Below are 26,966 nucleotides of genomic sequence, written 5' to 3' on the forward strand. Positions count from 1 at the left end.
TGGGGGGGTGGAGTTGTGGGTTAGGGTGGGTCACTGGGGAGCTTCTATACTGAGCCTATTTTTTTGAGTCTGCTCCATCATTTACTGCCTATGTAATTGCTGTTTTGATATTGTCGTGGTGTTCTTCGGTTGTGGAGATGCCACATTCTCAATGCTCATTTGCTCAATAAAATTGGTTGTGAAAAAAAAAAGGGAAAAGAGAACAAACCTTAACCAAGGGATAAATAAATATTTTTAAATAAGGAACTAATATTGAACTGTCCCAACAATGTCATTAAATAAAAAAGTATATTGGTTATAACACTGGCAGACGTGTAGGCAGCCACCAAAGAGGAGACCTTGATCAATTAACATGTTGTTGCCATTCCCAATCCAAGTTTCGAAATTGGGTGGTTAAATATAGCAACTTGATACAGAACTGAAAGAAGATCTGCCAAACAAATTAGGCAGCAATGGCTGTTTTTTTGTTTCCAAAAGGCAGTTATTTTTAACCCAAGTGAGATAAATTATTCTGAAAATCTGTGGCAACCTTAACTATGTTTCAGTCTCTCGAATAGCTGAAAAAAATAACATTGATTGATATAACATCTTAATGCCTGTCTACAACAAAACTGCTTGTCGCAAATGCAGAATCCTCAACAACTCATCTATGGCAGTGAAGCACAATACAACGCTCTGTGAATGTCCATAATACAAGTAATATCAAGAAACTATACCATTACAGCAAAGCTAACAATAAAGCAGAACAACACATGGTGTATTTGTGCACAATCGGAAACTAAGCAATTCTAAATCAACTTTCACAATCAAAACCATTGGCTGTTTCAGGAGAGAGGCCATGATCAATGTCAATGTGTCTCTGGGCTCTGCCACAAGCGTGGATATGGTCAGCGTTACCTTTTCATAAGTCACCAACAGCTCCTTAACATACTCATCCTGGGTTGCTGATGCATTCAAGATCGCCTGCATGTTCAGCTTCTCAATATATTCATGTTGCTTGAACCACCTGAAAAATTAGACGAAAAAAGTAACATTTTTGTTCATATGCAGTGGAAATGACTAACCTGGAGTTCAAGAGACACCCAGATAATGACCAAGGGAAGCATTGCCCTTGTTTCTTCTACCACACTTAAGCAACCAGTGGATAAGGATTATGAAATGCTGCTATAAGCAATAATTACTGACCAACAAAAAAAGTTTGAAAAAAGATCAAGAAAGTGGATTAATTGGAAACAGAGGTCACACCATAGATTGTTACACAGATCACTTACATAATTTTTGTAGGGGGCAGTTCCGACTTTGAGTAAAAATGCCCCATAGCACATACAATGGTTGCGAAGTCCTTTTTAAGGGTCTTAACATGATTGAAAAGATGCTTTCCTACAGGGAGACAGGACAATTGTGCTAACAGATTCACATATGCTAACATCAGTCACACTATCAAACCCATTTCCCCGAAGATAAAGCAGTCACTATCTGTTCCGCGAAGCCACAACGAGTCAATACGGTGAGGGCAATCAGGCAGGTAAGACACTGGCTAATATGCTTTGTATACCCAGGACCCATGATTACGTAGTGGAGCTTGTAGATGAACGTTTGGAAAGTCACACATCTCAATCTTCTATACTCACCATGATGACTTCCTTTTATTCTCAACTATACTAGACTAACTACCCACTGCTTAACATAGGAACTAGATACATACCTTGATACTGTACAACTTTTGTGGCTTGACCACGCTCATCGGTTATCTTAGACTCACCTTTCACTGAAGAGGAGGTGCTACAAGTAATACGCAGCCTTCCAAATAATAAAGCGCCTGTTTTAGAAGGGCTCACGACCCCCTTTTACAAAGAATAAGCCACTCTACTGATCCCCCACCTTTTATCTATGTTCCAAGCTTCCCTGGAAGCTCAGGATGTGCCCGCATTGCTTCGTGAAGTGGTAATCATCACAATGCTTAAACCTGGTAAACCCACAAACCAATGTGACTCTTACAAGCCACTTTCCATGATAAACGTGGACAACAAAATGTTGGCCAAACTCATCGCCAACCAACTCCTCCCTCTCTTGCCAGACATAGTCCGTCCAGACCAGTCGGGCTTCGTGCCCAATCGTTCCAGGGCACACAATCTCCGTACACTGTTTGCAGTCATGCATAGCGTGCAGCCTGGGGGCAATCGCCGCCCTACTAGACGCCACTAAGGCATTCTGTTCTTAAGAATGCCCCTTTTTATTCACCCTCCTTTGGCGCCTGGGATTGAGCCCTTGATTTGTGAGCCTTATCCATCTGTACCATCGTAACTGCTAGGCTGCGCTTAAATGGGATGATATTAGATCTGTTGCCTCCACACTCAGTTATCTGTCTATTGTGAACTGGTTGAGTGTGTCGCCCCATACTGCATTGATACACTAAATGCCAATAAAATGTAAAAAAAAAAAAAAACAGTCAAATACACAGGATTTCACTGTCCAATTACTGCTTAATCCAAAAACAAGTACAGCAGGAGACTGAATATTTTTTGTGAAATATAATAATTTCAAGAAACATTATACAACTTTGTATTAAACAAGTCCATGGAGACAATGTAACGCTTTGAGCATCAAACTGGCTGCCTTTTAAGGGAAACCTTGTGGTGACTAACAGTGTAATATAATATTAGCTAAATACATATTTTCTAGAAGTTATTGCAGCTATCTATATACCCTTTTGTTATTTGAAGACATTCTCCTTTAGCATCAGACCAGTGCTTTAAATGGGCCGGTACTGTCCGGTACAGAGTACCGGCACTTTTTTGTTTTGAGCAGGAGAGTAAAAGTAAGAGAAATGCAATACCTTTAATTGGAGTGTACTGGCACTTCTCAGAAACAAGCGGGTACTCTGCTACAGAGTACCTGCACTTTTATTTTTCCATTTCAACCACTGCATCAGACAGGTGATCCAAGAAGAATGTTGAAGGAAGCAGCAAAATAGTTCTCTTTTTTCTGCATGATACGCTATTTCTGCATGATACGCTATTGAAAGCGAAAGTATGATCTGTTGTTAGATGACAAAATGAAATGTATTAACTATGATGGCGACACTCAACTGGTGTCTGTTATCAAGAGATGTTGCAGCTCACAGAAAAAGATGTCAATTAATTACTTATTAGGGCACAGATCCCTTAAGCATTTACGGTCAAAACTGTGGAACAGCCTCCACCTTAAGCCAAGACGGGTCCTCACTATGCTGCTTTTAGGAAAACGCTGAAGTCGTTTTTAGTCTGTTACCCTGCTGGAGCCAAGGAGTCCGCTAGGTAAAATGCTGCATTCAATAAACAAAATCTTAAAATCAAATCAGGCTGGATGTACATTAACCATCTGAGGCTGAAGGTAAACAAATCTAAATTTCTCATGGTGAGTGTCACTATGCTTTAAGAACATTTTTTACTAAATAGTCACAGCTTTAATGTAGATGTTTGGAAAATTCTCATTAAGGATGAAGTTGAGACACACCGATCATCTTTCACAAGACAATCTCACTTACTGGAAATAAAGATTTGTCTGTGACATCCACCAGTTACCATATTGGCCTTTTATGTAAGATTTGACCATTGGTAGAAGAAAAGCCTAGAGAAGAAAGGCTCATAGGGGATCTAAGTTAGATTATTGTAATGCGCTACATGCAAGTGTGTCTACATGTGACATGAATATATTAAAGGTGTGCAAAACATCACAGCCGAGGATAATCACAGACCTTTGCAAGAGAGATTACATCTCCCCCTCTACTTCATGAAATTCACTGGCTATTTGTCCAAGACAAATTCATTTTAAGGCCTAGACCTGGCTACATAAAGTACAGAATCTACATGTGGAATCCCACTAGTAATTTGCACATAATGGGTAAAATGATACTGAGCCCATAAAAATATTGAGATCATACACATTCCAAAAGGTCAGAGGTAGGAGATTTCGTGCCAGAGGAAGAAATTAAAACCCTTATTGATGAATGTTCACTTGCTGTTAAACATTGCTATTTTCATCCTATCCTCCCTCCCCTCACCCCGTTTTGTTGCATGCCTTCATGGTCTGTGTGCCCATTACAAATTATGATAATATGTTTACAACAAAAAGAAAATAGAGCAAAAAACTTTCTGGTGCAATGATATTAAGTGTGTGTTCTGGAACAGAGCTTTTTAAAGAGTGCAAGAAAAGAAAAAAGAAAATTAAGGGAAAAGTTGAAATGCTGAATGAAATGTAAGTGGCAGACAAAAAAGGTGTCAACAAGCTTCCACACTCCTCTGCACAGATAACGATTTGCAGTATAATAGCACATAAAGCACGTAAAGACATGTTTGCAAAGTTATCACTGGTGGACTGAGCTATAACAGTTAGTTAGAAAGGTCTGCAGATGCTGCTTGTTCCCTTGTTACAACTAACCATAAGTGAAAAGTAGATCTATTAATAATAATAATAATAATATTAAAAATAATAATTAAAAATAATGTGATTTCTAATCTAATTTGAGGTGCCCCAGCGATAGGTACAGGCGACCACCAGCCTCAAGACTTATCAAACCCCCCTGCGTCCATTGCTAAAGAACCAGGTTTTACGTTTTTTCCTGAAAAGGTCTTCCATCTGGGCATGGCAAACTGCTAAATAGAAAGCATTGTACAATATAGGAGCCCGGTAGGCAAAAAAAGCACCTGCCCATGCGTACTTTCTTAAATATAGGGACCATTGCCCGCATCTCCCCTGCTGATCTAAGGTTCCTCAGTACATAAGGTCTGGTATAATCTACTGTTAGGAACAACTGTATCCACAGTGACACGAGAGGGAATAGTGTCTCGGTTTATAAAAGACTAGGAGGGCTTAGAGTGACTATTCAAGCCTTGTTGTAACTGCTTTGCCTACTTTCATCACAGGCCTATGCTAGAAGCACCATAGAAGTGCTATAAACAAAATAACCCTGCACAAAGCATTAGGATTAGACATAATTCCAGGGGATCTTTTCCTGTTGGAACCAACAATCTCGGGGCCATACCTGTGGGCAATATTTAACGCAGTATTGGGGGGGGATGTCGGTCCCTTAAACCCGGGCTAGAGCAGAAATTGTTCCAGTCTACAAGAAGGGTTGCCCACTTTTACCAGTTAACTACAGACCCATCAGTTTAATTGATGTGACGCAGAAAGTCTTTGCCCGGCGCCTTCAGGACTGGATGGAGAATCACAACATCCGGAGTCCTTTCCAAGCAGGATTTAGGAAAAATTCCTCCACTGTAGATCAAGTCTCCAGGCTCCAGCTTTTATTCTGGAAAACAGTGATCTTAGAGGGTGGTAGCCTTTATTTAATAGTTGTCGATTTAAAAACTGCATTCGGCCTAGTACCCAGAGACAAGTTGTGGTCTGTATTAAATGATATCGGGGTCCCCCCCATATCTTCGCCATATGATCAGAAGATTACATAAAGAAACATTTGTTCCAAATTAGACATAGGAAACAAGGGGAGCTCTGTACGCGACTCGTTGCCAACATCATATGTGTTAGGCAGGGATATGTGTTGGCCCCCAATCTATTCTGATTATACATTAATGCCCGGGTAGACATGTTGAACAAGGAGAAGGATAATAATGCCCCGAAGATTGCTCAGAGTAAAGTACCGATATTGATGTTTGCTGACGACACCCTCCTGCTCTCTAAGTCACCAATGGGCACCCAAAATATTCTTGATAGCTTTGGCACTTTCTGCAGCAACAGACGGCTAGAATGTAAGATTCAGAAGACCAAATACATGGTATCAATGCCCTAAACTCTACAAGCACCAATCCCTGCCTGAACGCAACCCACTTGCGAGGGTACCCGTCTTCGAATATTTAGAAGTTAGCATAACTGAAAACATGGATTGGTCAGCACACATCTTAAAAATGAGCCTTAAGTTAGTACAGACATCCGTGGGGTTGCTACAGTGCATAGAAACGTCTTCTGCAAACCCATCAACCCTACTTTTGATATTTATAAAGTGCAAGCTAGGGGTGCCACCATGTATGGTGCGGACCTTTGGGGGCACTGATCAATGAAAAACATAACCAAAATTGAAAATAATGTTATTAGGCAGTTACTTGGACTCCCCCCTAGTATCCCACTTGTTCCACTCTGACTGGACTTGGGCATCAGGCCAGTTGCAGAATAAATAGGACTTAGACTACTAAGCTTTTGTCGACACATTTGGGCTACTCCACAATTGATTGCATACAGGTCTGAGTTAAAAGAGGTATTGGGTCTCCCCAGGGCAGGGAAATTACCCTGGCTTACATACATTATGGAAACACTCCAGAGCATTGGAAATACGAGCATGTGAGTGACCCCACAGTGTCACGCCCTGTAACATCTAGGAATCATGTTGTCAGGACCCATAGGGGAGAAAAACTTGGTCTCCTCCAAGGGAGCTCAGCACTAGGCTCTCTAACAGTAATCTTTATAGGAATCAAAGACTATTATAATTCTGAGCCTTTCCTAGATGAAGTCCAGCCAGCTCTAGCCAGGAAACTGTATGTCAAATTTAGGTATGGGCCGCTCCCCCTGCGATCTTTTTCCAAAAAATGGGTAGGCACAGTTTCTTTAGGGTGCCCAGCGTGTGGGTATGCTGAGGAAACAGAGCTTCATGCATTCCTTTCTGTCCTGGTTACACAAATGTTTTATCTAGTTGGTTGATACAGTTGTGCAGAAATCTGGGGACCGCCCATTGTGCAGAAGCATTTAGGCTTCTGAAATACGATACCCAACAACCGATTGCATTTGCTGTTTCAAGATTCCTGTTCTCTATGTGGTGCACGTGCAAGTTATTCTTGGGCTTTAGTACTCACATTTAAGCAAAACTACTGTACTTTCTGGGGAAGGCCCAGGTTAGTCGTGGTGGGCGCTTGCTTGTTCTAGCAGCAAAGACTAAGTGAACCTTCTATAATCAATTGTACTGTAGGGAATTCTCCTACAAATGACGAAAAGATCCAGTCTGCCTGGTTTAATAGGGGAAAGGAACTCAAATGGGCAGGAATTCTATGTAGAGGAGGGAGTAGAACAATTGGACCTTTTACTATAAAAATATAATTGCACCTTAGTATAATTGCTGCAAAGGTTCCAAAGATACCGTCCCTTTTTTTTTGCTGAGCATTTTAATAAACAGGATTTTATTTATTTAATTAAGGGAATATTGAATACCTGGTTTTATATTTTTTTATCTGAATGTATATTATGTTTTTATGGGCAGTGCCGAGACGAAGAAGCATCTACTGAGGTGTACATTCATGTCTCAGAAAATCAGGCTTTAGAAATACTGCTGCTTGACTATGGGCTGTGAAGAGCACTGCCCAATAATGGGATTCAACCATAGACTACTTCCTTTCCTTTCTAATTTCGAAGCACATAATGAGTCCCACATCCTCAGACATTCTCCATCTGTGCAAAAAACTGCTTTGAACCATCGGATAGTAGACTGTGTATACATTAAACAAGTACCAGTCTTAGGATTTAGTTATTCCCAGATAACCATGGAGTAGGCACCCAACATGGCGGACCCCCTTTAGCCCAGTTTTTAGGATTTTGGAGGATATGTTGTTTTAAGTTCATTTCTCCCCTAGAGGATATCATAAAATGCACGAATGGACATTCATTGGTCATGTGAACGTGCATTTATAATGATGGCTATTTCTATCTACTCTGTGTGTTTATTGCATTCGCATTTTTACAGTCATTTTAATGGAATAACGTATTTCGATGATGATGACAATTTTTCTGAGTGTTTTCAATATGTGTTAATGACAGAAAATACATTTTTTCTATGTCTTTTAACATGCGTTTATGAGGCCCTGAATATTAAGTGTGATGTAAAAATTGGGTTACAACAAGATCTTTTAATGAAATAATAAGTGATGTGGATTGTGTATTGAATGTGAATTTGTGTTACTATATACAATAATAATCTTTACATAAAAAAGGATATGTTTTATTTGATCATAAATAAGCATTTGCAATGCAATAAGTCTCGCATTTGCGAGAGTTTGAGCTATTGGCATTGTAAATGACAATGCCTTTTATTTATGTGATTTGAAAACCTGCAAGCGGTGAATAAACACGCACTTTGTACTTATAGTTGTTGCTTAAGAGAACAAGGCTGGCAGTAACTGCGCCTCTTTTACTGCCAGCATTGCTTCTCGTAAGCCAATAGCTCACCCTCTCGCAAGTGCGAGACCTATTGCATTGCAAATGCTTGTTGAGCTCTAAGACGGAGGCAGCAGCAGCCATTGGAAGACAGAGACAGTGATGCTAGGCCATACGTTTCAAAAGCAGGAAGGAGGAGGAGGCAGCTGCAGCCAAACAGACGTCGGTCTTTGAATGCACAGCACATGAGGCAATCAAAGAGCTAGATTTACAGCCCTGTTTACAACAGACTAATAGAGTCAATGGGGTTACCCTGTGTTCCTCAGAACAATAGAGCTCTGTAAACCACGAGAACTGGTCTCAACTGCTCCAGCTTAAATAAAGAATTAGTGCTCACAAGCTCGGAGTAACAACACATGTAACCAGGGCAGTCCTTGAAAATGGATGGAGCTTTTAAAGCCCATATTCTGAATACCATATATAACAAAAGGAGGAGTGGAGAGGAAACGTGTCCGCAAAGACACAAGGGGCGGATTCAATCTCTCCGACTATAGTTAATAAACAAATGGAATCCACCCTAACAGGATAGAAGGAAAAAAGGGGAACAAGGTCTAAGATTGGATGTGTTTCCTACAATGGTGGGAAGCACATAGTGTTCTTTAAATACCCCTCACACACCAAAAGGGCTCTTGGTGTCATGCTTCATCATAGGGTTCTTCGCGTCCCTCTACGGAACAAGGCGTGCTGCTAACCAACGTTTACGCAGGAGCACTGATGTAATCACTATGTGTGGTGTGCGAGGGTAGTGAGTGGTAGGGTCAGATGTGAATGAATATGTGAGTATTAAAAAATACCTGGCATGTGAGGGCTACAAATAGTTTTAATACACCTCCGTGCTGGTATTGTTAAAAATGGTGTGGTGGAGGTTTTTGTATTCAATGTACATAACCTCCTGTGTGCGTCGACATGTTTCGAAGCATAAATGTGGATCGGAAAAAGAACACAGAAATATATACATGGGATATTAAATGGTGACACTCTTCATGTGAGGGTCGTGACCTGTAAAAGTGAATTTACACAGTGTCTAGACTTAATAGTCAGCCTAACATTTCCAGTGCAGTGCCCTGAAAAAAAGTGTGGGGGACAAATACTAGACAAACCAACATTTAACATAAAACACACACTCTATAATGTATCCAGTGGTCGCTGTAATAATGTATACAGGTAAGTGGAAAAAAGACGTAGATGAAATGCATACTTGCTAGAATGAAGCCAGTGGCATCATGAGCCTATGAAAATGGAGGGTGCCCAGTGCTTGATAGCACTCTGAGAGAGTAAATGTAAACATATAATTAGCGCCATGAGAGGTACTCACTCAGTGGAGGGAATGATAATCCTGTTGGCAGAAAACGGCTGTGCCGTACTTACATCGGTAGTGGTACTACCTGCTATATCCGTCCCTTCCGCAGCTCCATGGTGAATCAGGAGCCAGGAGGGATCGGTATATATACCTTCGCTAATTGCTAAATTGTTTTCCCGCCACTTCCTGGGCCTACGTGTCTAACAGAACGTGCCCGTAAAAGTGCCCAAGTCCCGGTGCGGGATCCGGAGCAGTGAGCGTCAGCTGCTAAACGACACACACTGCGGCTGTGCTAAGCGTAGACAGCTGCCGGTGGGCGCATGTGCGCTCGGGTTTAGCTTCAGGCGGTCTTTCAAAAAACTGAACCGCTACCTCCCTGTAAGTACTGCGGCTGCGTAATGGACTGTATTACTGCATCGGTGCCGCGGAGGCATTCATGCGGCACTGGTGGTGGCAAAAAAGTCAAACTGGACCCCTTCCATAGGTGAATGGCACTGTGTCCATTGCTCGGAGGTATAAATGCACGCTTAATGTACATGTGTAAACATTATGGTATTGTTAGTTAAACGGCACTAGGTGGTGACAGAAAGTTCGAACTCGACCCCTTTCAGTAGTGAAAATCTCAGTGGCCATTGTTCTTAGGTACAAGTACAGGTTCAATATATGTAAGTGTGATTCTTACAGCTGCTATGTGGCAATCTCAGTTAAGGGCGATGGGCCTGCTCGGTGAGAGCTGCATGACCTGTTGCCAGGCAGAGAATAGTGTGACACTTAATGAAACTCAATAAAATTGTCACTGGGTATTACTCATAGAGGTCATACCCCATTCGTAATGGATCCTCATTGTAGGGGGCCCACAGTTGTGGGTGTTGCCGTGTCATGTCATGGTGCCTCTAAACGTCTAGGTGAATTGGTTCAACAGGATACTGTCATTTAATACACTGACACTGGTACCCAGGCGAAACACCCAACATTGTTCCTTCTCAAATAAACCGTTCTCTGATGGTAACTGTTCAATGTTCGTCCACTGCAGGTCATTCACTGTGTGGCTCTCGGACAGGTAGTGGGACGCCATGTTTGTCGTGCTCTTCTTGCAACGAACATTGCTTTTAGGTTTGCTGATTCGAATCTTGGCTGGTCTTGATGTCATGCCAATGTACTCCAGGCCACAGGGGCACGTGATCATGTACACTACATTGTTGCAGTTGGTAAATTTCCTTTGCTCCCATTCACTGCCATTCCTGAATTTCACCCATACTTTTTTTGGTCAGATGGCAAGTGCTGCAGTTACCGCAGGGATGGTGACCCTGGACCCATTGTAGAGTCGGGTTGTTGGAGGGTGCGGTTGCGCCTGTGCGGGGTCGTGTATGGACCAGCATGTCCTTAAGGTTCATGCCCCTTTTGTGAGCGAACAGAGGTTTTTCTAAATGTAGGTCGCCACAGACAAGTGTTCTCCAATGTTTATTCACAATTTTTGAAATCAGATTCGAATGAGTGTTGTAGGTAGTTACGCAGATGGGTCTTGCGTTTGGGTCTTTGGGAACCATGTCTTCCAATAGTGCCTCCCTATTGTTATTGCGTGTCCTTTTCATAGCTCTGTCTATGATGGGTGTCGGGTACTTTCGATGAGAGAGTTTAGTTTTCAGATCCGTGGCTTGTTCCTTATAATTGCTAAGGTTGGTGCAGTTACGCTTGAGGCGAAGGAACTGACCTATATGGAAGATTGTCGCGTAGGTGGCGCGGATGGAAGCTGTCATACATTAACCCGTTTGCTGCTTCGAACGTTCAGCGCCAGTGCTGAACGTTCGAAGAAACGGGTGAGGCCGCTTCGGCCGTTGGACGTACGCAGCCTGAGGGAGGTAGCTTGCGCGACGTCCAACGGCCGACGGCAGTAGCGAACGGGTTAACAAACAATTCTTTGATGTCGGTTTGAAATGTGTGGTTGTCTTTAGTCTTCCCCCTTCCGTGTAGATATTGAGGTCTAGAAAAACCAATTGATCACGGGGTGAAGTGCTGGTGAATTGGGTTAATGAAACCGGTGGTTCACCCCGATTTATATGTATAGATTGTCATTAATATTGTTTATCTTGGTTTGAAAAACTAAATACAGTGTATGGGATATTTTTTTTTCTATGCTTCAAATATTATTAGTATATTTGATATACTTAATGAATTGAAAAACAAAGGTCTATGGGATCTGTTATGTGAATGAAAAAACATAACGCCACAGAATGAAAAAAAGAGCTGTGTTGAGGTTCTTAAGAGACTGATTGCACATTCAAATTATTGATCAGACATAGTGTTCTTATTTTGTACCAGGCAGGCACTGACTTTCTTTTTTGTGGATCATCTTCTCTACTTCCCTGCTGGTCATTGGTATTACAAGGCCCCTCTTTCCTTTTGCTACTCATTCTTTGATTATTAGCAGTCTTATGCTCCGGTAAAGTCACAGCACAAAAGGAAGAACATGTTGTTTCTAGTAGTATACTTACCCTGTCCCTTTTGGCACAGAAGGGTATCTCTCCTCGTTTTTTTTTTGTGGAGCTCTTACCGAAGCCGTCGATGTTTGTGACAAATTCTGGAGCTGGACAGAGCAGGATTTTGTACCTACAGAGGTCGCTTTGGCACTAAAATAGATTTACTACTTTGACCGGGTACAAGCTTTTATCTTTGAGCTTAGGACCTGATTTAGAGTTTGTTGGGTGGGTTATTCTATCACAAGAGTGACAGATATCCCGTACGTCCTGTGAACAATAAGGCAGATGGTATATTCGTCACATTTTGTGAAGGAGTACCTGTCCGCCAAATTTTAATTCAGGCTATTAGCCCCTTTTTTAGTTGCAAAATACATGAGCAGGACAAAGCTGGAAGCTGTAGCCAGGCAGGGCTCTGTGTGGCTGGATGCCTTTACCTGAAGGTCCCACGAAACCAATTTTCAGCATAGAAGAAAGCTTAGAGGGTGACAACTCTGGTTTCCTTGATCTCTACAGACAACTACTTAACCACTTAACAATGGGAGAACAGCTGCTGTCCCGGAGTGTCAGAAGGACTCAGTTGTCTTTTACTCTTCTTCCTCCAGAAATCAGGCAGAGGCTTCTTCTTTAACTGCTCTGAGGAGGTGGTAGTGAGCTGCCAGTCTTGTTTTATAGTGCTCTCTCTTTTGGTTTATTGCATTCCCATGAGCCTTAAGACAAAAAGGCTCCGGCCAGCCTCCATATTGCCCTTCCCTTAGCCATTCTCTTATGAGAGGTGTCCTCTCCTCTGACTGAATAAGAAATTGTACCCAGCAGGCATTTTAAGAAGTTATTCTCAACCACCTGCAATGCGTCTGTGGTGGAGTATCCCCAAATCTTTCTGCCATAGCAGGCAGTTGCTACTCCTTTGGCCTGATACATTTTCAGCATAGCTGCAATTGGGCGCCTGCCCATCTTGGCAGCCAAGTTGAAAATAGCGGCGGTTATTCGTGTAAACTCCCCTTTTTTCTTCTGTATGAGGGGTCCCCACTTTAATTGGTCGTCCAATAGAACACCCAGGTTTTGAAACACTGTCGTCAGGGGCACCCTCTCGGGCCCACCACGAAAGAACACTTTTGCGGGCCGAGCCCCTACCTGCATTATAAAAGATTTGGCGTCGTTGATAGCCAGGTCTCGGGTCCCCATAAAGGTCACAAAAGAATCCAATAAGGATTGCAGTCCCCTGGCTGTTCTGGCTATGAAGACCGCGTCATCTGCATATAGTAGGACCGGGAGACCCCGTCACTCTACATGCAGATAATCAGCCCCCGTTGCAACCAAGGCTCCTTCTAGGTCATTTATATAAAGATTGAACAGGAAGGGGGTCAGAATGCAGCCCTGGCGCACCCCCTTCTGATTTTAAAATCCCTGGAAACCCGTAGATCCTGGGCAAATCTAACATTTGCCTTTAGTTCTCTATGCAGATCCATTAGGAAGTACACAAAGTTGGCCTCCACCCCCATGGCCCTCATGGACTGCCACAGTTTGGCCCGGTTAACACAGTCAAACAAGGACGTAAGGTCCATAAGACCATGTAGATAGTGCCTGGGTGGGCCAGCGTGTACTTGCCAAGTATCGGTAGAGGTTTAAACATTGGGCCACCGTCGACTGCCCCAGGCAAAACCCAAATTGGATGTCGGAGATGATGTTATGCTCCTCAGCCCAAGAGGATAATCTTTGCAAAAGCACACCTCCCACCACCTTTACTATTGAGTCGATGAGGGAGATTGGTCGATAACAAAACATGCTGTTGTGATCCTCCTTTTTAAATACTGGCACGATGGTGGAAACAGCACAAGATTCAGGGCAGCCTTCCTTGGCTGGCGCATTAAGCACGACCACAAGGATTGGTGCCCAAAATAGAGGGTCTGAATTATAGAGGTCCGGCGGGATTCCATCCAGGCCCGGAGTCTTGTTACACGAGAGACCAGCGATCCCCGCCTCCACCTCTGTCTGCTCAAAGACCAAACTATCGGTTTTGGTTTCCCAATGTGGCTGCCCAGAGGGGGCCATACACCCCATAAACATTAACTGGAAATGGGCCACCCATTCTTCCTCCGTAATAAGGGAGGGCATGACACTGCCTGTATCTGTAGCAAACAAAGGTCTGCTAACAATGCCCCAGAATTTTTAACTGTTCCTTAAGGTACTAGACTCTAGCAGCTCCTTCCATGCCTCCTCCTCCTTAAGAACTCCCTTGCGAATAGCTAAAACCTGTTTGTATGCTAGGCGACAGGAGCGTATATGTTATGTTATGTTATCCGGGGTTTTATAAAGCGCACAGCTACTCTACTGAGTGTCCCGGCGCTGGGTGCGTATGACTGAACTAGACAGGAAGAAAAACCAAGTGTACCGTGGGCAAAGTATTGCGTTATTGCCGAAACAGACATGTTTTCAGGGCTTTTCTGAAAGGAAGCAGATCGTGGAGGAGTCTCACAGCAAGCGGCAGATCATTCCATAGCTTAGCTGCTTTCAGCCGAAAAGAGCGACCTCCAATACGAGAGTATTTCACCACCGCAGTGCATGCTAAAGCCAATGCGGAAGAGCGAAGAGAGCGCTGAGGATGATAAAATTGCACCCTCTTCCTCAAGTAAGGGGCACTGTACCCATGTAAAGCCTTGAAAGCCAGCACCAAGGCCTTGAACTGAATCCGCTTCCGAACCGGAAGCCAGTGGCTGACATTTGGGTCATGGGGCCAAGAGAAAGGATAGCTCTGGCCGCCGCATTTTGCACTACTTGGAGGCGGGTGAGTAAATACTCTGGAACCCCCAGATAAAGAATGTTAACGTAGTCCAGCCTGGATCCAATCAAGGCCTGGAACACAATTTTCCTGCAGGGGATCGAGAGCAAAGGAAGAAACTGTTTCATCATTTTCAAAAACCCAAAGCACTGGCCAGCCACTGTCTGGACCTGTAGCTTCATACTCAGAGAGTCATCGGTTTTTATGCCAAGGTTTTTTACAGACGATACTGGATTAGCTGGAGGGTGCATGTCCTGCGACCACCAGTTTCGCCATAAGTTGGCAGAAGGGCAACCAAAGAACATGATCTCTGACTTGTCGGAATTATATTTCAGTTCATTCAACTGGAGCCAGGAGAACACCGCCAAGAGGCAGGCCATAAAAGCTTCCCCCTTAAACTCCGAAACTTTGTCGCATGTAAATAGAAGTTGGGTGTCGTCAGCATACAACACTATTTTCGCTCCATGCGACTCAACAAGACTGGCCAATGGGGCCAGGTACAAATGGAAAAGAGTTGGGCTAAGCACCGAGCCCTGGGGTACGCCAACCTCCAGAGGAGGAATTAGGGCAGAGAAAGGAGGAGCCCACACAGTTTGTTGGCGCCCAGACAAAAAAGAAGCAAACCATTTGAGAACAGTCCCTCTAAAGCCGGCCTCCTAGAGTATCTTCAGGAGTCGACTATGAGGGACGGTGTCAAAGGCTGCTGAAAGATCTAACAATATCAGCATAGCCTTGCCACCTTTATCCAGGACGTCCTTAATGGATTCTGAAATTTCCAGAAGCGCTGTTTCTGTGCTGAAATTAGGGCGGAAACCAGATTGGCTCTGATGCAGGATGTTATTCGTCTCCAAAAAGGCAGAAGTAACTGAGTGAACATATTTTTCCAGTAAAGGCAGAAGAGAAATTGGCCTATAATTTTTTAGAAGGGGAAGGATAAGAGCTTCCTTCCACTTGTCAGGAACCAGCCCTGCTGCAGGGATGTATTCAAAATAGAGTTCACATAAGAATTAATAGAAGGAGCTATTAATGCCAAAGTAGACTCAGGGCAAGGGTCAGAAGGGGCCCCTGGTTTTAGGCTCTTCAAAATGCCCAATGAAGTAGCCAATGTCAAAGGAGGAAACTCGAAGATACAAGATCCACTCTCCGGAGGGTCAGAGTGAGAGGGCACGCTTCGGGTGCAATGCGGTGGTAAGGTCTAAAACTGCCCATACGAGGCTTACTTTGAGTATGAGAGGGTGCGGTCTCACAATGCACTCTGAACTCTAAAAGAAAGTGGTCAGACCACACCAGAGGCTGGTGAGGAGAGACATCTAAATCCCATGTGGAAAAGACCTGGTCAAGAGTATGGCCCTTTTCGTGAGTTGGAGTCAAGAAGCAAGGATTCAAGTTAAAGATATTCAGCGCCTCCGTTAAACTAGTAGCCTCAGGGTCATTGATAATATCCATATGGACATTAAAGTCCCCTAATATAATACAATGCTTATACTTAAGCACAGTGGGGGCAACAATATTTCTGGTAGCCTCACTGAACACCTTAGCGGGACTCGGTGGTCTATAAACAAGTAAACCGGCCATAGATTGGTGAGGAGATATTACCAGGTGGAAACCTAGGGTTTCAGCCCCTACAACATTTCTGAGTGAAGAAGCACGCAGGAGTAGGTGTACTTAAAAATAATGGCTATACCTCCACCTCTGCCGTTAGGGGAGTCTTTCCGGACCATTGGTAACCCTTGGGAATAGCTGAGGCAATTGCAGGATTGGATGCGTCACATAGCCAGGTCTCCGTTAAAAATAGAAAATCCGGGCTAACCTCTTCCAATAATTCAAATACATTGAGAGCGTGCTTATGCATAGATCTGGTGTTGAGGAGCAGGCAAAGCAGTTTGCCTTCCGTCCTGGCTTTGTTCAAGCTAGAGGACACAGGGGAAGCTTGGGTCAAGGGCATTCTGGTAGGTTCAAAGGATAGGATGGGCGCCCAACCACAGTGGGAGCACAATGTGCTCTTAGATATACTGCCAGGGGACAGTGGGGTGCAGCAGCTTACACCTTTACACATTTCCCTTAGGCTATCTATAGAAAAAGTCTGACGGGCAATAGTACTTGCGGAGCCTCCAGCAGCGTTTCCAGCACCGGGCGCTTCTGGGACGCGGACGGACGCGGACGGGCGCAGACGGGCTTGCCTTTGGCGCGGCACGCCATTGGCTGCGCGTTCCCCCCAGAGTGCTTTTTAAAGCCCACACTCAATTAGCGCTAGAACGCTAACCCCGGAAACACGGTGGGCCCGCTCGCACGAACAGGCTCAACCGGAAGAGAGCAGAGGGAGTCGGGCTGATCAACAGCCAAACTGCGGCAGAGAACAAACAAAAACAACAAGAAACAGCAACTTAAAAGAGTTGACAGAAAGAGAGATTAAAATATGTCCTGTGTACAGGTAGGCTGAGCAGCGAGTGTAATGTGTGCAAATAGGCAAGCCAGAATTCTCAGGATAGCCTTCAGGGCCTCTTTAAGTCTACGTGCCGCCTGGGTACAGGAAGAATCTAACCATCTTGGGTTTGTATGGGGTACTGTACGTACCGGTGCACTTAAGAGATCCTCTGCCTTAAGCGTGATGACGTTAAAGGCACTAAGAACATCTCTTGGCAAGGTATCCGGCAGGACACAGAGAGCAATTTCAGCGGCACAATCTCTCACTTCTCTATAAAAAACATTTGGGTCAATCTGAGACCATTTACGGCGGCACCCGCCGTCCATAGGTCTTAATATTCCTGGTGCCCTCCCCTTATCTTTTTGAGATAAAAATGAACCACTCAGGTGGACACATAAGGGGTTGTGGTCGCTACAGGTGCTTTCCCTAATAGTAAACCCTTGAAATGCGGACTGAATGGTGGAAGAAATTCAAATATAATCAATAAAAGACCCACTGCCACTCCCTTTATAAGTGGGAGCCAGTGGTTTGCTATTAGGAGCCGCGAGGGACATTAATGTCAATAATTCATATTCATCAGTTAGTTTATTCAATTCATCCCCCTGTATAGAATGCTCGAAGTGGAACCCCCCCCCATTCTAAGGCATCCCAGGTCAGACATTATTGTGAGCTTTGGGTCACCACATGGATGGATATTAAAATCTCCTAACACCATTATTGAATGCAATGTGTGACCACAGATCTTACTTAATGACCCAGCTGGGGGATATTACCTTCCCCCTGCTTACTATTCGGTGAATTATAAAAAAATTAAACGAGCCCAATAGATCATTCCCCTTCTTGAGGGTAATAGCTTGAAATGCCTGACTGAAAGAGAAGTTGGTCCGTGCCTGGAAATCAACCGACAGGGAAATGTAGGTAACCAAACTACCCTTTGCTCTGCCACTAGGTGATGGAGAAGCAGGGACAAAAAAAGCTTTAAATCCCTCCAAAAACAGGATTACATTCCACCAACCATGTTTCCTGTAGGCAGATGACAGAAAATTGCCTAACAAACTGCTGCCGTAAGAGGTCCTGAAACTCGTCGGCCAAGCCTGATATGTTCCATGATATGACATTGCTATCCGGTATATAGGGTAACACCTCTTTCTGTATAGGTTGGAGTTGGGCCATCTGCAGTATCTCTGTTTCAGCTACTATTGGGGAGTAAGCCCTCTACTGACACTTGGACTCTACTACAGGGGCAGTAGGGGTATGCAGTCAATCGCATTCCTCCATCCCAGATAGCATAGAAAATCTATTTGTTAGGGCTAAGGGGGGCAAGGTAGGGGCATTGTAAGGCGCTCTTGAATGTGTGCTATAGGGTGCTTGTAAATACCACTGATCGCTGGTCACAAAGGTTTTGGGATACAGCCTATCTCGGGGCATTTCCATAGCACTATACCCTGTATTGTCCCTTCGGAAAGCTACTTTGTAGAAAAAACCCAAAAGTAGTACTTGTATTGTGGAACCAGGAGTAAATGAACCAACATGAGAGGTCCTAGACAGAATTATTTCTGCTGGGAAGCTTCTGTTAAAATTAACAATTACACAATCACCTCCTTCTGGTTTCTGCATGCTACCTATCCATTCCACCCGGCGTACCATGATAATGTTGCGTTCCACACGAGGTCCCACAGGGGTATTGTTTGATAGCCAGTGGAGTACCTTATTTTTAAGCTGGCTAAAATCATCTTTTATGCCAGGGAGAAGAGGTGGCACATTCCCCAGAATCACTGCATAAGGAGTTGATTCTGGAGGAAGATGGATAGTGGGCAAACGCTGGCTTGTGTCCCCTTGATACATCACAGGGTCATCCAACCGGCCTGATGGGAGTTGTGTATCTCGCCTAGAGGGTGGAGCAGCCGCTGGCCTGCTAGAAGGCTGCCCTTCCAGTGGAACGCCTCCCCCCTTGGGCTAAGTGCGACATATGGCTTTGTGTGCATCGATGGTCCCTAAATGTGTTACTAGAAATGGTGGCTATCCTGGGTCAATTGCAAAATTTGCATTTACAGGATCGCTCGTGACCCTGTTGGTTACAGGTGCGTTTGACTGTGCCCTCCCCTGCTAAACCCATCTCGATCGCTGACAGTCTATCAAAGATCAGGCTCAATTTAGCTTCCAAAAGAGTGGATATTATATCCTTAAAGTCCTCAATGATCGATGGGTCTATATTTGTAACTACCGGTCTGGATACCAATATCTTGGTGGCTGGTTTAGGGGCCAGGGTGGGTTTAGATTTTTTTGCTTTGCCCCCTATAGTATGAAGTTTACGTTTAGAGCTTCCCCCAGGGTTAAGACCCCCACATCAGGGTGTTGGATCGGCTCCCTATGAAAGAGAGGATGCATGCCTGAATGGCTTTGTGGACTGGTGCTATCCTTTCCTTGCAGCCGAACAATGCTTTGTCTTCTTTCAATTATAACTGTTAGAGAAAGGGATCTGAGCAGGGCCAGGGAAGGAGCCGGAGAAGGGGCTTTGTGCCCAGATGGTGACCCTTCAATAATAAGAGATCCCACTGGTGACCCCTGACGAGAGCCTAAACGGACAGGAGGAGTAGAGGATAGGGACTCAGCTAAAGCTTCAGCCAGCGGCACACTTAGGCCAACTGGGGGTGGGTGCAAGCTGTTGGTGGGTGATCTGGAGAGACGTCTGTTCACTAGGTCGATCTCCATATCAATAACGGCGGCTGCCCTCTGTAAAAAGGAGTCCATTGTCACAACTGTGGTAGTGGAACTTGGCGCTGCCTTAACCCCAGCTAACCCTGTCTGAATCTTGCACCTCCCCATGACTTAAAAAAGGTCTTTGGGAAAATATAGAGCGGAATACAGCTGGTATAATAGGTAAGCATAAACAATGGCAGTGAACACAGACACAATAAAAAAATCGAAAAGAAACACCTTGTGGGCAAATGTCCGTAATATTTGTTCAGTACTGGACCAAAAAGATCACCCTTGAGTGTTTTTAGGCGCCTCCGGGCGCCTCCCCTTCCTGCTTGCTGCTGGCGCCTCCTGGCGCAGAGCTATGTGGGGAATGTAGTCCCCTGGAACAAAGTGCAGCGTGCCTGGTTGGGGGTCCGAGCCCCAGGCCAGAGTGCAGCGTACCTGGTTGGGGTCAGAGACCCAGGGACAAAGTGCGATGTACGGTGGCGTCAAGTCAGAGCTGCTTGCACTATGCTCACCACGACTCCCCGCAACGTCCGCCTGGTTCCAATGCCTTTCAGCACTCCAGCACTCCTGCGGGGGCTCGATCAGCAGAATCCCAGCAGCACTCCAGATGCTCTGGTTCCCGTTCCACCGCAGGGGGCGCCACACAGAGGCTACGGGGCACTGGGAGAACTAGGAGCACAGGGGCTGCTAGAGCCTGCTGGAGCCTATTGGCTCCTCTGCGCTATATCCTGCGCTATACCTTGGGAGTCCACCAACCGTCCTCTACCTCTACCTCTACCTCTGTGCCTCTGCGACCTTTTGTAGCAGAAAGTTCAGGCAGGCAGTGCCGTCCTTAGCGGCGTCAGGGCAGCCCGTGCCTAGGCTGTGCCCGTGCACAGGTCCAGTGCTCATGGGGAGCAGGGAAGCGGTGTTGGGAGCCCCGGGGAAATTGACGGGCTATGGGCTGTGGGGCATGCTGTAGGACCTGCAGGGAACTGCGGAAGGGATACTGGATACACCATGTCCGGCTGTCGGTCCTCGGTTCATCTAGTTCATCAAGCGCCGCGGGTTCCCCAAGTACCGCGGTCACAGATTGCCGGATTATCGGCCTTGGGGGCCGCGGCTGCAGCAGCCTCTCCTCTCTCCTCTCTTCCAAAACTCGCGCCTTGGCATGTATCAAGTATTTGCTGGATAGCCATATCACGTCTTCCTGTAGCATGTTTGTGTGCAACAACTCAATGTCTAATTTGACCAGGAGTTTATTGTTGTGGTCAAATAGGAGTTCCTCAATTAAGTTAAGGAGATGTGTGGTATCCCTTCCAAGAAGTGTTGGTCTGGGTAACCAATTATTTAATGAAAAAAATTTAATTTGCTTGAAATAAGGTCTCCCAAATTGAGTCACAACAGGAGACATTTGCCACTCGGGTGGGTGGGCGTTCCACTAAACTCTTGTGAATCTTTGGCTGTGTGTAAAACATTGATGTCCTGGGATTTTTCGTATTAAGAAATTGAAACTCATTTTTGGCTGATAAACCCTTCTTCTTAGCTGTGTGTGTGGCTTCATAATTGGCCGTCTGGGGCTCTAAAACAAGAGTGATGCATGGTTAATCAGGATACTATTGCCTATAAAAAAGAAATATACAACTTTCAAAAGACAATCATTATAAGAGATTGGACATGAACCCACTCCTAGAACACCAAAAAGCTATTTGTTTTATATCTATTTTGGATCCATTACAAATACAAAGAACCCCACCATTCGTGTTGAAAGCATTCGACAATAAACAAAGCATGCAATCCCTCTTCTAGCTCTAGTGCTGCACTGTCAAGCCCCTTCAATCAACATAGCGTCGCGTCTGAGCTCAGGGCTCTAAGTCCTTAATCACTGCCCTATGTGTGGCCCCCCTCAATATCTATTCACTCCCAATCCCCCCACCCACCCCTGCCGCTGGCACTGTTATCTAGATAAGAAATGGTATCAAAGTACTACTCTCGTGTGTGACATGCTTACAGGCCATCTCATCCATTATACTCAGGGTCATCGCTACCTCCCGTGATTCGGGGACCACCCACTGCGCTAATCTCCCCCAGTCCAGAGGAAGCCGCCTGTGCCTGCTCCTCCCCCACCGATGATCCAGCGTCCGAGTCAACATCCACATCCAGCATCCGGAGCTCCGCCACCAAGGCATCCCGGGCCCTCGCCGCCTCCAGCGCCTTATCACTATGGGATCTATAGGCTTGTCGCAGTCTAACGGAGCTCTCGCTGCTCGCCCACATAAGTAGCGCTGCTTTCCACCTAACATAGCTAGGGCCAGCTGCTGCCTTCCAATGGGATGTAATTTCTCGTTTAGCCAGAAGGAGACCTAAGTCAATAAACTTGCTAGTTATCTTGTTTTTACTAGTGTGCGGGAACCAGTGTAAGTGTAAGACGCACACCCCTTTATCCATAGCAACCTGCCGCTCCGTCACCCCACAGAGCGACCCGGTGACCTCCTCCCAGTACGTTCCCAGCTGAGGACACTCCCATAATATATGGCTCAGGTCCGCACCCTGAACCCGGCATAGGGGGCATATCGCAGTTTCGATTAGAAAATACTGATTAATTTTAGCTGGCGTGAGATACGTCCTATGCAGCACAAAGAATTGAATCAACTGGAACCTGGTGTTCCTGGTACTCCTCCATGCCCTTTCAAGTATCTGTGTCCAGGCCGCGTCCGGGATGGCCTTGTTTAAGTCCGTTGCCCATTGCTCCCGCAATTTTTGTAACGGGTTAAGCCCTTCCCCTAACATTCTTTTAAACAGACAGGTAACCGCCTTATACGTTCCCGCTGCCATCACCACGTATTGACACGCGCCACTTGTCGGTGGTTCCGAGAGGCCAGCACCCCAATATTTTTGCAGGGCTGCAATCAATGCCGCATGCATCAGGAAATGACCACGCGGAAGACCAAAGGTTTCCTGTAACACATTATAGGGCACCAGTACACCGTCAGCATATAGGTCGCCCACCATCTGCAGGCCCAACTCCTCCCATTCCGCCAGGCCAGACCAATCGCCACCATGTGGTAGCGCCGTGCACATGCCCAACGGTATCTCGGGTGCGTAAGGGGGTTGCACCCCAATTTTGCTGTGGAACCGTTTCCAACACTGTCTTAGGGTGTCCTCCACCATCGATAATTCGGCAGTCCTTAGTCGCTGCTGCAGGATCACAAAGGATAGAACATGCCTCGGAACTTCCGGCACAGTCCCCCCTCTGGCCCTCTGAACTCCAGTGCTACCGCCTGAGTGAGAACCTGGAATTGCGCTGCCAGATAGTATAATTCTAAATCTGGAGCAGCAAGGCCTCCCTCAGCACGCGGCCGTATCAGTGTGTCCAGCGCTACTCTGCGCCATCCCACACCCCAAATAAAGCTACCTACTGCTGAGCGGAGTTGTCGAAAGAAAGCAGCCGGTATCCGTATCGGTAAGGTCCGGAAGAAATATAAAAGACGAGGAAGCGCCACCATCTTCAGGAGCGCAACAATGGCAAGGTCCACCAAAACCGCCTACTACTCCTCAAGCCCCTCATCGCTCTCCCAATGTTGCCCTCGAGAAGATCCTCCTGTGTGTGATACACCTGTGTTCCTAAATAAGGAAGGCATCTCGGCTCCCACGCCAGGTCAGGCGGTAACACCGGCGGGTCGGATGTGCTAGACACCGGGAAAACACAAGTCTTTGTCCAATTAACCCGCAGGCCCGAGATATCCCCGAAACGGTCAAGGAGAGTGCGCGCCCCCTCCAGGGCGTCCCCCGCATCTGCCAGAAACATTAGGAGGTCGTCCGCATAGAGCGAGATATAGTGCTCACAACCTTTGAGCCGAAGGTCCCGGTACGTCCCTCCCATTCTAGCGCGTGCTGCCAAGGGCTCTATCGCAAGAGCAAATAGCAGCGGGGAAAGTGGGCAGCCCTGCCTAGTGCCCCACCCCACTGGGTAGGAAGAGGAAACAGCCCTCCCCACGCGGACTCTAGCCATTGCCAACGAATACAAGATTTCAGTCCAACGGACATATCCGGCGCCGAGCCCAAATGCCGCCATAACTGAGAACAGATAAGGCCATTCCAGGCTGTCAAATGCCTTAGCAATGTCAACCGAAAGCACCATTGCTTGCCTTCCCCCTCCACAACCTCAATCTAAGATTCCTATCGGTCTACGCATGCTACTGGCAGTATTGCGCGTCAGGATAAAGCCAGCCTGGTCTGAATGCACAAGCCGCGTCATTAAGGGGAGGAGCCAGTGGCAAGCACACGGCTCAGTATTTTATAATCAGTAGTGAGCATGGAGAGAGGCCTGTACGCAGCTAGGTCAGTCGGCGGCTTGCCTGGCTTGAGGAGCGGTACAATGATGGCCTCCCTTGTAGAGGCCGGTAGTATCCCCGTCTCCTTAGCCTCCTGGTACATCACCAATAATCTGGGGGTCAGGAGGTCAATATATGTCAGATAGAATTCGATAGGCAAACCATCGCTGCCAGGCGTTTTGTTACGCCCTAATTGCTTAATGGTGCAACGAATCTCAGCCAATGTAATATCTTGTCCAAGAGCCTCTGCCTCTTCCTCCTCGAGTACTGGTAACTCCAATCCCTCCAGAAACGCCTGAGTTTCCGCCTCGCCAGTCTGCAGCTGGCTGGTATATAGAGTCGCATAAAAGGAGCGAAAGTGGTCATTGATACGATGTTGACCATATTCCAGCCGTCCCGAGGGGCACCAACGCCAGAATGGGCACGCACCTAGGGGTAGGGTCCACAAGCCAGGCCAATAACGTGCCCACCTTGTTCCGCTCCGCATGCGCGCGAGCCGTGAAAGCCTTGTAGTCAAAGCACCGTAGCCGCTCCACCCCCACCGCTACCGCCTCCTTCCGGGACAAAACCTCGTCATGCGTCCCAGAGCCATCCGAATGAGCCCTCTCAGCGTCGCATAGGGCCAGCTCAGCTGTCTCAATTTCCTGCAGAAGCAGCTTCCTAACCCCTACCCACTTGGCGATACAGATCCCGCGGACCACCACTTTGAAGGCGTCCCACTCCAGGGCCACCGTCGTGGCAGTGCCCGCATTCTCCACAAAGTAGAGTTCCACACCATCGCTCAGCTCCACACGGAAGACCTGATCCTCCAGCATCTCAGGGCGCAACCGCCAGTGAGGGATCCTGGGGCGCTCCGCCATCCAACAGAAGTTCACCAATAGCGGATTGTGGTCCAATATGGTGTGTGTTAAATACTCACTGTTGGCCACCAGCGATGCCAGACCGGAGCTACACAAAATGACGTCCAATCGAACATGGAGGTCGTGCAAGGCCGAATAGTAGGAATAATCCCTATCAGTCGGATGCTGCGCTCACCAAAGGTCAAGAAGTCCCCAATATTCCTACCAAAGGGCTTGAACTCCAGCCAGCTTATTAATCGGGCCGTGGGGAGTGGAGGGTGGGATCTGTACATGGCTACATCAACAACTGAGTTAAAGTCTCCCCCCATCAATACCGGTATCATGAAGTAATCGGCGAGGGCAGAAGACAAAGTCTCCAAGAAGGATGCCTGTTCTACATTAGGAGCATAGATACTGCAGAGGGTCACCTCACGTCCATGAAGACGGCCCCTGACCGCGACATAGCGGCCGTCAGTATCTATCAGTTGGACTAATATTTGAAAAGAGACCCCCGCCCTAATCCAGATCAGTGCCCCTCGTGCAAAGGCCGAGTAAGTGGTGTAGTAAAGCTGTCCGCACCACCTACGCTGCAGCGCGAGCCCCTCAGATTTAGTCAGATGTGTCTCTTGCAAGAAAGCCACCTGCGCACCCCTACGGACAAGATAGGAATGTACCTTATATCTTCGCTGCATGGAGTGCAATCCCCGAACATTCCAGGATATACATTTCACATCAGGAGACGGGCCCGTAACAGTAAATCGCAAAAAAACGCTCAAGGCAGCCCCCCCCCTCCAGCCGCCAGGCAGTGTCACTATTATGCATATACACAACACTCAATAGTACCGGTTCCTCAGTTAAGCTCATCAGCAGGCAATTTCCCCTTAACAAACCAGAACCAACCCCAAACTTTCCCACCCCTCCCAATACGTCTCCCACCCCCCCAAGAACAGGCATCAACATAGGGAATCCCATCCAAACTACCTCAACTGCACACCCCATGCAAAATTAAGGCAAACTAAATAGTACCATCCGGTGGGGGTTGGATAGAGCCTAGAGTATGACCTGCAGTAGTTCCAATAACACAAGTGATGGCCGCCCCCCAGTTCCCTCAAGATGCAATGTTCCCCTGGTCCCCCAGATCCCCCCGCAAACCCCGCCGCCACCCCAACCCCAGTCACTCTCAATGCAGGCTCCTGGCACCCCTCGTGTCCAATTCACCACTACAGCCCCCAATCAAAACAAAGCCATCGCTTCAGCACAGCACTCCAAGGCAGAACCCCCATCCCCACAGACAGCCCAATATCTACTCATCCAGTAGTTCATCTGCCGTTCCAGGGGTGACCCTTGGCAGTCTCTGATCATCCGACACCGAGGATTCCCCCCCCCGACTGGCCCTTATCACTGTCAAGTTCAGATGCTTCTAGTGTGGCCTTCAGCAGCTCCCCGGAGATCGCCGACACCGCTTCCAGGGCTCCCTTACGCTCCATGGCCGTCTGCGAGGTCGATGGCTTCTTCAGGCCCCGCCTGCGGCATCGCAAACGTTGCGATCTGTGAGGCTGAGTCACCAGCCTCCCGTGCCTCCTCTTCCTGGCCATCCTTTCCCGCTCTGTAAGATTCCAGCCAATCCCAGGCCTCCTCCGGCGTGTCATGAAAATGGGTCTTTCCGTCCAGTACTATGCGCAACTTGGCTGGGAAGAATAGGGAATATTGGATCCCTTCAGCGCGCAATTTCTTCTTCACATTTTGGAAGGACAGGTGACGCCGCTGTGTATCGAACGAGTAGTCCGGAAAGAGAGTGACAGTACTGTTATCCACCTGGAAAGGGCCATCGACCCGGGCCTTCCGTAGAAGCAAGTCGCGGTCTCGAAAGTGTAGTAACCGCGCCACCACCGGTCACGGAGGGCGCCCCTGCAACGGTGGCCGAGCCGGGACTCGAT

At 46.6% G+C, this 26,966-nt stretch overlaps 1 protein-coding gene across 1 annotated transcript in view; it reads right to left on the bottom strand.

Moving 5' to 3' along the window:
• The window catches only part of ZMYND10 (zinc finger MYND-type containing 10), a 173,604-nt gene that overhangs the window by 141,260 nt on the left and 5,378 nt on the right, over nt 1-26,966 (bottom strand). Inside the window, exon 2 of the mRNA XM_078661272.1 lies at nt 898-1,006. Within this exon, the coding sequence (XP_078517398.1) occupies nt 898-1,006 (109 nt within the window). The remainder of the gene's footprint in view (nt 1-897; nt 1,007-26,966) is intronic.

The sequence above is a fragment of the Lissotriton helveticus genome, chromosome 9, assembly GCF_964261635.1.
Source record: "Lissotriton helveticus chromosome 9, aLisHel1.1, whole genome shotgun sequence".
Classification (NCBI taxonomy): Eukaryota; Metazoa; Chordata; class Amphibia; order Caudata; family Salamandridae; genus Lissotriton; species Lissotriton helveticus.